Source organism: Thamnophis sirtalis, unplaced genomic scaffold, assembly GCF_051295495.1.
Source record: "Thamnophis sirtalis isolate CommonGarterSnake01/CBP01778 unplaced genomic scaffold, rThaSir2_p1.2 scaffold_2, whole genome shotgun sequence".
Lineage (NCBI taxonomy): Eukaryota > Metazoa > Chordata > Lepidosauria > Squamata > Natricidae > Thamnophis > Thamnophis sirtalis.
Genome location: NW_028261382.1, coordinates 33,614,179 through 33,628,730, shown reverse-complemented (window position 1 = coordinate 33,628,730; position 14,552 = coordinate 33,614,179). Strand labels below are relative to the sequence as shown.

Here is a 14,552-nt window from a genome sequence, read left to right as displayed (position 1 = left end):
AGGGAAGAGAGCCCCGCGCAGGTACGCACGCCCCCCCCACCCCTGCGCGCGCTCAGCGGGCCACAGTAAAATTATCAAAGGCTGACTGGTCCACGGCGATAAAAAGGTTGGGGACCACTGTTCTAGTCCATCCCCCTGCTCAAGCAGGAAAACCCTATACACTTCAGTCCTACGGGATTGGGCAGCATATAAATGTTATTAAATTCAAAAATTCAAAATGGTTGTCCAATGTCTTCTTCAAAACCTCCGGTGTTGGAGCATTCACAACTTCTGGAGGCAAGGAGTTCCACTGGTTAATTGTTCTCACTGTCAGGAAATTTCTCCTTAGTTCTAAGTTGCTTCTCTCCTTGATTAGTTTCCACCCATTGCTTCTTGTCCTGCCCTCAGGTGCTTTGGATAATAGCTTGACTCCCTCTTCTTTGGGGCAGCCCCTGAGATATTAGAAGACTGCTATCATGTCTCCCCTAGTCCTTCTTTTCTCTAAACAGGCCATACCCAACCGTTCTTCCTATGTTTTAATCTCCAGGCCTTTCATTATCTTTGTTGCTCTTCTCTGAATTTTTGGGTGATGTGATTACCAAAATTGGATGCAATATTCCAGGGGTGGCCTCACTCGGGTTTTATAAAGCAGTAATAATAATTGGGAGGGAAGCGATGGCAAATCTAGACAGCATCCTAAAAAGCAGAGACATCACCCTGCCAACAAAAGTGCGTCTAGTCAAGGCTGTGGTTTTCCCAGTTGCAATGGAGGGCTGTGAAGGCTGGACCACAAGGAAGGCTGAGCGCCAAAGAATGGAGGCCTTTGAACTCTGGTGCTGGAGAAGACTCCAGCGAGTCCCTTGGACGGCAAGGCCATCCAACTGGTCAGTCCTAGAGGAGATCAACCCTGACTGCTCTTTAGAAGGCCAGATCCTGAAGAGGAAACTCAAATCCTTTGGCCACCTGATGAGAAGGAAGGACACCCTGGAGAAGAGCCTCATGCTGGGAACGGTGGAGGGCAAAAGAAGAAGAAGGGGACGGCAGAGAAGGAGGTGGCTGGATGGAGTCACCGAAGCAGCTGGCGTGAGCTCCAGAGGATGGTAGAGGACAGGAAGGCCTGGAGGAATGTGGTCCATGGGGTTGCCGTAATTATATGTCGTATTAAATACTGGATTTCTTTTTTGTATCTCGCAGACATTATTCCTAATAAAAAAAATTCAGGTTTCCATTCTATTTTAACCCCTGTTATTGCCTCCAGCCAATTTTTGATGCTTTTACAAAAAGAATCTGTTTAGACTTATCGAAAACAGCCATGCGTGCATTTCTAGATCCTTGGGTTTTGCAACTAGGGAGAAAATCCCAGGAGATGTTATTTCCCAGCAAAACTTTATTGTTCGCAGCAGGACGAGAAACTGTTTTTAGCTGATCAGGCTTTTGATTTTCCCTCTAGTTCAGGGGTCCCCAACCTTTCGGACCTCAGGGACCACTAAATTCATAATTTTAAACCCCGCAGACCACTAATAGGATCTGCATAATGACCGGCTGGGTGGCCGTGGCTAGGTGGTCATGTGACTGGGTGGGCATGGCCAGCTCAACGTCACTCACGTCGCGGGGAGCCTTGCTGGGCTCTACTTGCCCCTCCCCTCCCAGCCACTCCTCACCTGCCCGCCTGAGCTTCTTAGGGCCCCAACAGGAAGCAGTTGCTGGAGCTAAGCAGCCCGCAGGAGAAAGAGTTGGCAAAACAGCTCAAATTGGATCTGACCGAGGAGGACGCTCAGCAGAAGCACCTCACTGAGGACTAGCAGCATAGGCTTTCCAAGCAGAGGGAAGACCTGCGGGAGTGCAAGGCCAGGTGCCGGCGCCTGGAGGCTCAGCGGGCTGAGATGGTCAGCCAGTTCCAGGCCATGATGCAGTCCCACTGGAACGAGGCCCTTTGGCTCTTTGCCACCAGCGGCTCTTCCCTCCAGCCTTCGCCCAAAGCCCCCCACCAGGAGGCTGAAGCAGACCCCAAGTTGAAATTTCTGCCCCCCTTTGACCCCCACAAAAAGACCCCGAAGGGGGAGACTCTCTGCAGCCACACAAGCGTTTATTGCACGTATCCAGCTCAGGGGCCGTAGTTTGAGGACCCCGGATTTAGTGCAGTATAAAAAATGCAAAAAAAAATAATTATGCGGACCCCCCAACATTTTCTCACAGACCACCAGTGGTCCACGGACCACCAGTTGGTGACCTTGTGAGGTGTTGAGAAAGGGCCAGATGGAAATCAGGAGAGCGAAGGGATTTTTCCGGTGCAGAATCTAGCAGGATGACCTTGGACTAACATTTTCTTCCCAATCCAAGCCAGAGGTTCCTTGTCGCGGAGGGGGGGGGGGGAGAGAGGTCAGAAAAACGAAAAAAAAAGAGGAGGCAGGAATATTTTGTGCGCCATTTGGAGTTGTCCAAAATAAAGGCGAAGGGATGGAAGTCGAACCAGATCAATAAACTGCCTTTTGATGGGGCCGTGGGACAGCTGCACAAAAGAACAGAGGGGAAACATTGAAATAATTCTCTCCACGTTTCTTTTTCTGCTATTAAAAAGATCAGCTCCGTTGTTGTTGTTGTTGTTGTTTTCGCAGGTGGCTCACTGCCTGTCAGCCCTGTCAAATCAAAAATGAACGGGCTGTCAACCCTATCATCTATCCATCTATCTATCTATCTATCTATCTATCTATCTATCTATCTATCTATCTATCTATCTATCTATCTATCTATCTATCTATCTTGAATGAAGGTGAATGAATGAATACATGCCCAGACCCTGGGATTTGAACATAGAGCTTTTTAACATAACCTCAAATATTTAGGCCACCTGATGAGAAGGAAGGACTCCCTGGAGAAGAGCCTCATGCTGGGAATGATGGAGGGCAAAAGAAGAAGGGGACGGCAGAGAAGGAGGAGGGTGGATGGAGTCACCGAAGCAGCCTGCCTGAGCTTAAATGGACCCCAGAGGATGGTAGAGGACAGGAAGGCCTGGAGGAACGTGGTCCATGGGGTCGTGATGAGTCGGACACGACTTCACAACTAACAACAACAACGTTTGAACACTTGCTAAAGGAATGGTTTCAAATTGGAGACTGCCACACACACTCACATACACATCTAAACACACCTAAACACCCCTCCCCTCACATCACTTCTGAGAATTCAACAAGCGCCACCCACATTGTTTGCACATTCCGAGCAATGAGGACTAGACGCTTGGCTCCGCTGAAAGCCTGTTTCTTAGAGCATCAGATACCGAATTCTGTGCTTGAGAAACCAAAGCTCTCAATTCAGATTGAAAAAGTAGGAATCAGCCTCAAACCACAGTTAAACACAGAAAGACCGTCCTTAAATCCTGAAGATTGCAAGTTAATTCTGTAAGGGATTCAATTCAGCCTCCAGGACAGAAAACATCTCTCTGCAAAATTAGTTACCCAAGTTCTCCACATGGTCACACAAAAGGAAATCCAAGGCCAATTGCACACTCGCTGCGTGTCCAAGCTCCCGGAAAGAACACCAATATGGATAACTTTCCATTTTCCAGTGCCTGGCGCTATTCCTTTGCTCCAATAAAGGTAAACGTTCCCCTCGCACATATGTGCTAATCATTCCCGACTCTAGGGGACGGTGCTCATCTCCGTTTCAAAACCGAAGAGCCAGCGCTGTCCGAAGACGTCTCCGTGGTCAGGTCATGTGGCCGGCATGACTCAATGCCCAAGGCGCACGGAAGGCACCAAAGGTGGTTCCCATTTTTCTACTTGCATTTTTTACATGCTTTCGAACTGCTAGGTTGGCAGAAGCTGGGACAAGTCACGGGAGCTCCCTCCGTTAAGCGGAAATAGGGATTCGAACTGCTGACTTTTCTGATCGACAAGCTCAATGTCTTAGCCCCTGAGCCACTGCATCTCCCTGCTCCAACTAAACATTTTCATGGACGCTCTATCCATCTGGACTGGTTTGGGGTCACCACTAAAGAGGATCCCCCCTTTTTCCTCTGGATAAGTGGATAAGGATTTTTTTGAGGGGGGTGCACGCAGTTTTCAGGTGACGCCCCTTAAAGCCAGGAGTCCAGAAGGTGACACAGACTTCTTCAGAGGAGGACTGCATCGCACCAGGCAGATTAAGGCCAACTGGAATGCCATGCTTGGAGAGAGATGCCAGAACTGCGCAGACAAGGCTGCCTGCGGCTCCGTGCTGCATTCACCAAGTTGGAAGTTCACACCAGGAGTAACCAAGGGGCTCCCTGGAGCTTCGCCAGAAATGTTCCAACGGGGCCGGGCAGCTTGCCAAGTGCTTCGCGTCTCACGTCAGCTGCTATTTCGACCCAATGCGAAGCGACAGCCGGGCTGAAAATAGAGAGCAGCGGCTGGGAAAGTTTGGGATTTGTTTGGTTTTTTTTAAGTGTCTCTCTCTCTCTCTCTCTCTCCCTCCCTCCCTCCCTCCCTCCCTCCCTCCCTCTCTCTCTCTCTCTCTCTCTCTCTCTCTCTCTTTCTGATGTCTTGATATCATGCTCACGTGCCCTGGTAATCAAACTCCTTCCTTCCTTTCCCTTCCTTCTTTCCTTCCCTCCTCTTCTCTTCCTCCTCTCCCTTACTCTCCCTCCACCCTCCCCCTTCTGCTCCCTTCCTCTTTCTTCCTTTCCTTTCCTTTCCTCCAACTTCTCTTACCTTTCTTTTCATCCCTTCCCCTCCTTTCCTTCTCCCTCCCTCCCCCTCCCTCCCCCTTCCCTTTTTTTCTCTTTCTTCCTTTCCTTCCACTACTTTCCACTTTCCTTTCCTTCTCTCCTCCCCTCCCTCCCCCTTCCCTCCCCCTTCTGTTCCCTTCCTCTTTCTTCCTTTCCTTCCCTTCCTCTTTCTTCCTTTCCTTTCCTTCCTCTTTCTTCCTTTCCTTTCCTTCCCCTCCTTTCCACGTTCCTTTCCTTCTCTCTCTCCCCCCTCCCCCCTCTCTCCCTTCACCTTCCCTTCCTCTTTCTTCCTTTCCTTTCCTTCTCTCTCTCCCCCCTCTCTCTCCCTCCACCTTCTATTTCTTCTTTCTTCCCTTCCTTTCCTTCTCTCTCTCTCTCCTATCCCATCTCTCTCCCTCCCTCTTGCCTTCCTCTTTCTTCCTTTCCTTCTCTCTCTCCCACTCTCTCTCCCTCCCCTTTCCTTCCTCTTTCTTCCTTTCCTTTCCTTCTCTCTCTCTCTCTCCTACCCTATCTCTCCTCCTTCCCTTCCTCTTTCTTCCTTTCCTTTCCTTTCCTTCTCTCTCTCTCTCTCTCTCTCCTACCCCCTCTCGCCCCCCTCCTCCAATCGCGGCTGGAATCTGAATCAATGGCACAGAGTTTTAGCAACCTTGGGAAGACACCCAAAAAGACTCCAGGACCAACGGCTATTCAGCCAAAGCCGGCAAACCTCAGAAGAAACTCCCAACACAAGGGCTTCAGTCTTCCCAAAACTGAGCCCTGGGCGCAGCGCGGTCTGGGTTTGGTGAAAAGGAGCAGCGGGGGCCCCCTCTGGTATAGATCTGGGGTGCCAAAAGAACCTCCAGGGTGAGGGTGTGTGAGCCCTATAATCGGGTTGGCGTCGCCGGCACAAATCCGCATCCAGCGCTTTGAGGGTTTTAACCGGAGATGCTGAGATGTCGGTTTTTCGGCTTCCTGCAACCCCACCAGGGCGAACCGCCTCCCCTCCCCTCCCTCCCCAGCTGCGGATTGCCAGCTCGACCCGAGCTCAAAAGCACAAGCGCCGCACGTCGCTCCTCCGCCCGTCCCTGCCTCCTACACCCGTAGCAACCTGGCGAACGCCTCGCCCGCCCGTCCGCCGTTGCGATTTCTCTTCCCCGGGCTTCTTTGAAAAGCCGGCTATCCCTTCCCCCCATTCCCCCGAAGCCCCAGCCCTCCAGCCCCGATTGCCGGCTCCGGTTGTGGCATGTGCGGCTCATTCGCCCTTCCCGCAGCTGCGGCTCCCGCCGGCTTTTTTTTTTTTTTTACGCGCAGCCTTTTTACGCGCGGCTTTTCTGCGCCCCCCCCCCCGCAGACCCTGCCCGCCTCCGCGCCGCCTTCCTTCGGGGGGCACACCCCCACACCTTCCCTGCACCCTGATCCCCCATCCTTGCGAGGCAGAGCCCGTGGTTCACCTGACTTTGGCCGCCACCGATGCCACCGCCTCGTTGCGGAGCGAGCGGCGTTTGGAGACGGCGGTGCCCATGGTCTCCCTGGCTCATCGCCGCCCCGCCGCTCAGCCGCCGCCCATGCTGGGGCCCCCACGCCGAGGACGGGCTGCAGTCCGCCGCTGCTGCCTCCGCCGGCCGTGCCCGATGCCCAGCCTCGGGTCCTTCCTCCCCTTGGCGAGGAGCGCTGGAGGAGGAGCCGCCTCCAACCGGCCGCCCCTCGGCGCGCACGGAGGCTGCTCATTGACTGCAGCTCCTCCGCCACCGGCGAGGAGCTGTGAGTGGGGGGGAGGGGAGGCGGAGCTCAGGAAGGGCGGGCGCCGGCATGCCTATATTTGGGGGAGACCGCCCTCCCCCCGCGTTCCTCTCCAGCTCCCGGCGAGCAGGAGAAGAGCCAGCTGTCCTTACCTCCGTCTCCGTTGTGCGCCCGAACTTGGATGGAGCAAGCCAGGGAGCGATCCATCCGTTGCAAGTTCCAAATATAAGCTGGGCGGATACGACCTCGGGGATGACCCTCACTCTGTCAAGGACCTTGAGTACTCATCTCTTATGATCTAAGCCCCAGAGCTCAATGTAACAGCATTGCCAAAAAAGCATTAAGAGTTGTCAACCTAATTTTGCTAAGCTTCTTCTCCGGTTAACACTGTACTGCTAACTGGGACATACAAAAACCTTTGCTAGACCAATCCTTGAATACAGCTCATCTGTCTGGAATTCACACTGTATATCTGACATTAATACAATCGAGCAGGTCCAGAGGTATTTCAGGAGAAGAGTCCTCCACTCCTCTGCTCAAAACAGAATCCCTTCTGCCACCAGGCTCGAAATTTTGGGCTTGGACAACTTAGAACTTCGCTGTCTTCAATCTGACCTGAGCGTAGTGCACAAAATTGTCTGCTACAACGTCCTACCTGTCAATGACGACTTCAGCTTCAACCGCAATAATATACAGGCAAACAATAAATACAAACTCAAGGGAAACCGCTCCAAACTCAATTGCAGAAAATACGACTTCGGCCACAGAGTGGTCAACACCTGGAATGCTCTACTTGACTCCGTTGTTGCATCCTCAAACCTCCCATAGCTTCAACCTCAAACTGTCCACCGTGGACCTCACCCCATTCCTAAAAGGTCCGTAAAGGGTGTTTGTGCATAAACGCACCAGCGTGCCTTCCGTCCCTGTCCTACTGTCCCCATTTATTTGTCCCCATTTCCTGTGTTCATGTCCATGTTTATACTTATATACTTATACTTATCAGAGCCGAGGTGGCGCAGTGGTTAAATGCAGCACTGCAGGCTACTTCAGCTGACTGCAGTTCTGCAGTTCGGCTGTTCAAATCTCACCGGCTCAGGGTTGACTCAGCCTTCCATCCTTCCGAGGTGGGTAAAATGAGGACCCGGATTGTTGTTGGGGGCAATATGCTGACTCTGTAAACTGCTTAGAGAGGGCTGAAAGCCCTATGAAGCGGTATATAAGTCTAACTGCCATTGCTATTGCTATTTATATCTGTTATCTTGTGCATGCCTGACAAAATAAATTAAATTAAAATTAAATTAAAGTTGCCTGCGCCGCTAAGGATGGGCAAGATTTGGAATCTCCAGCAATCGGACAAAGGCTGAGCAAGGTTGAAAGGGTGGAGAGGCACTCCATCCTGGAGATTTGGTGCTGGCCGGGAGGAAAAGACCACTCTGGGGCCACCTAAAGAAAGTGGCCATGTGCCACCGGCCACTGACCTCTGGATGGGTCTCCGTCTTCTGTTTAGTCGGACTGGCCCAGTCTGTCCTTGGCGAGGTGTTAATATAATGGGGACAATCTGTTTCAAAGACAGAACATCTCAAAATCTCAAATCTTTAGTGCTCCTTTAATAGGGAGGCCGGAGAATGTCCACTCTCTGGGACGCATTATCCTTCCGTGGCTGTACATTCAGCCCATTATTTGTAACTCTCCTGAAAGGGGCCAATTCAGAATTCATACTGGGGTTCTAACACCATCAGAAAGTTGCTATGTCAAACTTTGGCTACAACATAGATCTAGTGGATTGGGAAAGAATTTGAAACACAAATTATAAACTAACACAATCAGCAGCCCTTAAAGAAAATATATACAAAATGTTTTATCATTGACATTTATCAGCAACAAGATTGGTTAAAATGTACCCAAACATGAAGCTGACCTGCTGGAAGTGTAAAAAAGTACAAGGGACTTATTATTATCACATATGGTGGACCTGCCCGGAAACACAAAAATATTGGACAAAAATTTGGAAATGGGTGCAAGAAATTACAGGAGAACAGATAAAATATAAACCCAAAATCTTTCTGCTGGGAATAATCAAAGGGAAATATACAAAGAAAATTAAGTACATATTAACACATCTGCTAACTACAGCTAGAATAGCATTTGCCCAATGCTGGAAACAAAATAATACCCCCCTCGGATGAATTAGTGATAAAAAAAAAAACTTTGGATTGTGCAGAGATGGACAAATTAACACTGAAATTAAAAGATAAAGAAGAGTTGGAATATTATGAAATTTGGAACAATTGGTACAAATGGCTGCAAAACAAGAATAAAATTAAGCCAAAAAACAATATATATAAATATAGAGAGAACTGTGTATAAAGTGTGTAAATATAGAAGCGAAATATTATATACCTGTACAGGTATGACATAACAATGTTGATGTAATGACAGTGGTTCCACCACAAATCCGCGAAGCGCTTATCCGTGGAGACATAAGCGCGAAGACTAATTCGCGCCGTTCGAAGCGCTAAGGAAAAACGCGACCCTACCGCGATGACATAATCGCGGAGGGCAAATCCGTGCATTCCCAAGCACTCAGTACCCTAAACCTAAACCTAACCCTAAACCTAACCCTAAACCTAACCCTAAACCTAACCCTAAACCTAACCCTAAACCTAACCCTAAACCTAACCCTAACCCTAACCCTAAACCTAACCCTAAACCTAACCCTAACTCTAACCCTAACCCTAACCCTAAACCTAAACCTAACCCTAAACCTAACGCTAAAACAAACCCCTAAACCTAACCCTAACCCTAACCCTAACCCTAACCCTAACCCTAAACCTAACCCTAAACCTAACGCTAAAACAAACCCCTAAACCTAAACCTAACCCTAACCCTAACCCTAAACCTAACCCTACACCTAACCCTAAAACAAACCCCTAAACCTAATCCTAACCCTTACCTTAATTGAAATCGGCTTTCTGCCGCGGCGCAGTTTTAAAGCGCCCTTCTGTTGCCGCGCTGTTGTCGCGGCGGTGATGACGCGCGGTGATGACGTCGCGGCTTTAGCGACGCGATTTTATCACCGCTATTTTGACGAGGGCGGTTTTGTCGTGCCACGATGACAGTAAGGTGTTGTAGAAGGGAAAAATAATTTTAAAAAATCTGCAAAAAAAAAAAGAAAATAGCTATGTCTCGCTACCCACACACAACTTGAGCAAAAAAAAAAAAAAAAAAAGAAATGCCTGACCCCCTCAATTCACAAAGCACAACCAAGAAGGAACAGGATAACCCTGCCCTACATCAAAACCATCTCACCACCAGACTGTATACAGACATACAGCGGTACACAAATGGACTAAGACCTTCCCAAAACATCTTAAGTAAACCGAAAGACCCTGTAGCCCAAGTAGAAAAAATCAGGAGTCATCTGCAGCATACAGTGTAGGGATTGTCACAGTCGTTATGGAGAGAGAGGACTAGCTGAGGGCATCCTTGATTGCCAACTTAGCGGTCAGAAGACATAACCAGAAGTCCTTAATTTCACAGTATGGGGACAGACTCAACCACAGTGTCAACTGGGAATCAGTGAGCCTCTGCTATCAAAGCCAAATCCAGGAAATGTAGAGAATTCCTGGAAGCTTGGCCTTTGGACAAATCAGCCCATCAACGGACACATAGAGCTAAAGCACATTTACCCACCATTCAAAAGAGATAATTATTTTTTTTTAAAGCCAAGAAGGGAGAAAATAGAACCCATCCTCTCCAGCAGCCAAGAGGCCGAGAAGCAAGGATTCATTCCAGACAAATAAACAAGCAGAAAACAATGCATCAAGGAATTACCAAGGAGGAAATCACCATCGGCCGGCCTGAACGATTCATAAATCAGGAAGCCAGGGTGTGATGCCTTCTCTAAGCATGGATGTGTTTTATTTATACTTTCCTTCCAAAGCAGAAGGCAGAAAACTGTACAGTCCCTTCTTCGTAGGAAACATTAATTGGGAAAAATTGGACTGATGGGAAGAGGGGGTGGGAAGGCTTATTGGAATAATTATGATTATAATTGCTGGATAATGAAGATGATGCCAAGAGAGAGGGAAGCAGAGCAGGTTCCAGGATCCTATCTTTCGTGGTGGACACAGCCTCCAGGCAGGTAGGAAAAAATAGATGAACTAGCTGGGCTGATGAATAACAAAGAAGAGAAGGCTAAATAACAGAATAATAACAGAGTTGGGAGGGACTTTGGAGGTCTTCTAGTCTAACCCCCCTCCTTCAAGCAGGAAACCCTATTTCAGACAAAAGGTTGTCCAATTTCTATTTCCGTTTTGCCTCCCTCTCCCCTTCCTCTCTGTGGCAACCACTCAAATATTGGAAGGCTGCTATCATGTCTCCCCTGGTCTTTTCTCTTCACTAGAACTAGCCATTCTACAGAACTGGAAACTGAGGCTGAAAGACCGACAGAGCAACAGAGGGTTTAAATCCAGAGAGGTGATGAATACTCCCTGCTGGTTTGTATTACAAAGGTCGCTCCTTCTCTAGCTGTCTTTAAAAAAATCACTTTGATGCGTCACCAATTTCCTACAAGAAACAGTTTTGCGTTACATTTTGTTCCCATTGAGCTATGGCTGAAGGCAAGAATATGACCAGTTGGATGGTTTTATGTTCAGATGGCAAACCCTATAACTGGGTTTTTCTCCCCACCATCCAGTACAAGAATCTTTCCAGACTTGAAGTCCACATTCCCTCGGACATATCTGCTAGTCGTTCCCGACTCTAGGGGGCAGTGCTCATCTCCGTTTCAAAGCCAAAGAGCCAGCACTGTCCGAAGACATCTCCGTTGTCATGTGGCCGGCATGATTAAACACCGAAGGCGCACGGAAGGCTGCTCCCTTCCCACCAAAGGTGGTCCCTATTTTTCTACTTGCATCTTTTACGCCCTTTCGAACTGCTAGGTTGGCAGAAGCTGGGACAAGTCACGGGAGCTCACTCCGTTACACAGCGCTAGGGATTCGAACTGCCAAACTTGCCGGCCTTTCTGGTCGACAAGCTCAGCATTTTATTCACTGAACCACCGCGTCCTTTAAAGTACTTTTACCCACCTACAAACCAGGAATGGCAAAACCGAGTTCCTGTGAAGATGGATGAGGTGGTTGAAGCTGTTTTGTAACTCTCTAGCCTTAAAAGGAGAAGCTACGCTGCTCGGATGCGTTGCCTCTCCAGTTAAGTGAAACCTCCAGGTTCAAGAGCAGTCTACCTCCCAAAGCAACAGATCTGTTGGTTGGGAGAAAGGGGGCCAGCAGGAAACCTTTCCACAAATATCGGTTGTCCTCTGTAACACATAGAATGCTAGCTTAAAACAATCCCCCAGTTCAGCCTTCCTATTTTTAGCAGCTATCCCTTGCGTTTCATTTACCAAAATCCAGCGGCAAATCAAGATGTGTCGGGAAGCCGAAGTAGCAGGAAAGGCCCACGAGAGAGAGAGAGAGAGAGAGAGAGAGAGAGAGAGAGAGAGAGAGAGAGAGAGAGAGAGAGAGAGAGAGAGTGGGGAAAGAGAGATTAACCTAACTGTTGTGTGCCAAAACCTGTTATCGCTTCGACGGGGCTAAAAATAGGGCAGCTGAAACAGTTTTAATGAGCTTGAAATGCTGACCGTTAAATTGGGGGGAAAAAGAGAAGAAATTGAGCAGGAAGAGGATTTGAAAAGAGCATCCAGGAAAATAGCAAACTTGTCGTGCTGCTGCTTGGATGTTTACGATTGGCATAGATTTAGCTCGATCTAAAAAGCTCAGGATCCAGTTTTTGGCAGGGATCCAATAAATTTGACTCTTGTTCTAAATCACAATCCTTGGCAGGTTCTTTCCAGCTGGCCTGGGACCACGCTAAATTCTCTTGGCAAGGAGAAAAAAAACACCACGCCGATGTTGATCTTCATAAAAGCATCTCGGTTTATTAATGCTTCATGTGGACTAGAAACACGTGCCCCAAGATTTTTTTTTTTAACCTTGGATTCTCAGCCCAATGCAGAACCTTTTGCCTTAAAAAGACTTGATTGCTTCTGCAGAACGGCCAAACTCGTTTTTCTCCAACGACCAATTTGAACGGGGAGGGAGGGGGGTTAGAAAAGTGGGGGGGGGGCTAACAGCAGCTAGAATTGTATTTGCACAATAATTGGAAAGCAGACAAAATCCCATCGGAAGGGGAGGCAATAAAGAAGATATTAGACTGCAGAAATGAATAGGTTGACATTGAGAATAAAGGACAAAGAGGAATCCGTGTATTACAGGATATGGGGGTGATTTTATGAGTGGCTGGAAACAAAATAGAAAGAGAAAGAGAAAGGAAGAAAAGATGAAATAAGTATCTCAGATGACATATGATTAATATAGGGGGGAGAGGAAATAAGAAAATATCAAAATGTAAATATACAGGCGGAACAATGATATGAATTGACATGTTAAATAACAATTATAAGAATGTATATCTAAGAACGAATTAGAAAGGAAAAATAAAAAAAACTTTTTACAAAAAAAAGGGGTATTCAGGATTCAAAGTTTAGCAACCAGTTCTCTGCCTGGTTGCTGGGTGGGCGTAGCCCACTCAGCCTCCTGCCCCATGGCGGAAGGGGGTGTTTTTGCCCTCCCCAGGCTCTGGAGGCTTTCCTTGAGTTTCCGGGAGGGCGAAAATGGCCTCCCCTGGGCTCCGGAGGCTGGAAACGGGCCCGTTTCCAGACTTCTGGGAGGCCCGTTTTTTGCCCTCCCGGAGTCTCTGTGCGGGCCACAGGTTTGGGCAAACCACATGTAAAAAAATTAGCGTCCGTTTTGGCCGAAACCGGTCCGAATCGGCTGAATCCCACCCCTGGGTTTGCTGCTCCTTCCGAGAAGTGCAATTGAAGACGTGAGCAGGCTTATTTATATATTTCCCAGCCTTCGTGTGAGAGGCTATTTGCAAGTCTCAACCGATCCATCTGTTTCTCGGAGGAGGAAGGAAAAAAAAGTCGCATTTGAATTGCATCTCTAGGAACGGGTTGCCTACACTGTGCTGGGTTGTTGGGTGGGGTGTTTCTCCCCCTCCCCCAACACCGTTTGCACACTCCCCCTTGTGCAAATATCCACCACATGGTGTTTCCAGCCTCTTGGTGATGTCAGATTGAAAGCACGGTTATAGCAGGCTGCAGCCCCAGAGCCGAGTCCTCAATTCCACTTTATGCATTATTATCTCAAAGAGGCAGAGAATTGAAAGAATGAATTGGTGACCATCGACGGGCGGTCGGAAGGACGAAAGAGAGGAGACCCCCTTCCTTTTACAACAGGGAACTCCAACCCAGTTTCAACGGAGAAGCTAGAGAGATAGCAATAGCACTTAAGACTTATATATTGCTTCACAGTGGTTCTACAGCCCTCTCTAAGCAGTTTACAGAATCAGCCTCTTCCCCCCGCAACAATCTAGGTCCTCGTTTTACGCACCTCGGAAGGACGGAAGGCTGAGTCAACCTTGAGCCTGGCAGGATTGAACGCCTGGCAGTGAGCAGAATTAGCCTGCAATACTGCATTCTAACCATGGAAGGGAGGGAGGAAGATGAGAGGGAGGGAGGGAAGGAAAACTTATATACCGCTTCAGTGCTTTTCCAGCCCACTCTAAGCGGTTTACAGAGTCGGCCTCTTGTCCCCAACAATCTGGGTCCTCATTTGACCCACCTTGGAAGGACGGAAGGTTGAGTCAACCTTGAGCCTGGTGACATTTGAACTGCTGAACTGCAGCTAGCAGTCAGCTGAAGTAGCCTGCAGTACTGCATTCTAACCACTGGGCCACCTCGGCACATTCTAATCACTGCATACCATGGATGGGATGGATGGAAGGAAGGAAGGAAGTAGGTAGGTCCTTCCGAGGTGGGTCAAATGAGGACCCAGATTGTTTGGGGGGCAAGAGGCTGACTCTGTCAACTGATTAGAAAGGGCTGGAAAAGCACTGTAAAGCAGTATATAAGTCTAAGGGCTATTGCTATTGTTCGTTCCTTCCTTCCTTCCTTCCTCTCCTTCCTTCCTTCTTTCCTTCCTTGGTGATGCAGTGGTTAGAATGCAGCATTGCAGCCTAGCTCTGCCGACTGCCAAGAGTTCAAACCTGACCGGCTCAAAGTCCACTCAGCCTTCCATCCTTCCAA

General features: G+C 48.7%; 1 protein-coding gene across 2 annotated transcripts in view; it reads right to left on the bottom strand.

Moving 5' to 3' along the window:
* The window catches only part of NSMF (NMDA receptor synaptonuclear signaling and neuronal migration factor), a 37,283-nt gene extending 30,985 nt beyond the window's left edge, over window positions 1-6,298 (bottom strand). Inside the window, exon 1 of one of the 2 annotated variants that reach the window (XM_087704700.1) lies at window positions 6,115-6,298. In XM_087704700.1, the coding sequence (XP_087560826.1) occupies window positions 6,115-6,185 (71 nt within the window). In that variant the 5' untranslated portion in view covers window positions 6,186-6,298. The remainder of the gene's footprint in view (window positions 1-6,114) is intronic. The other variant, XM_087704699.1, reaches the window with a different exon arrangement.
* Between the last annotated feature and the right edge of the window lie 8,254 nt (window positions 6,299-14,552).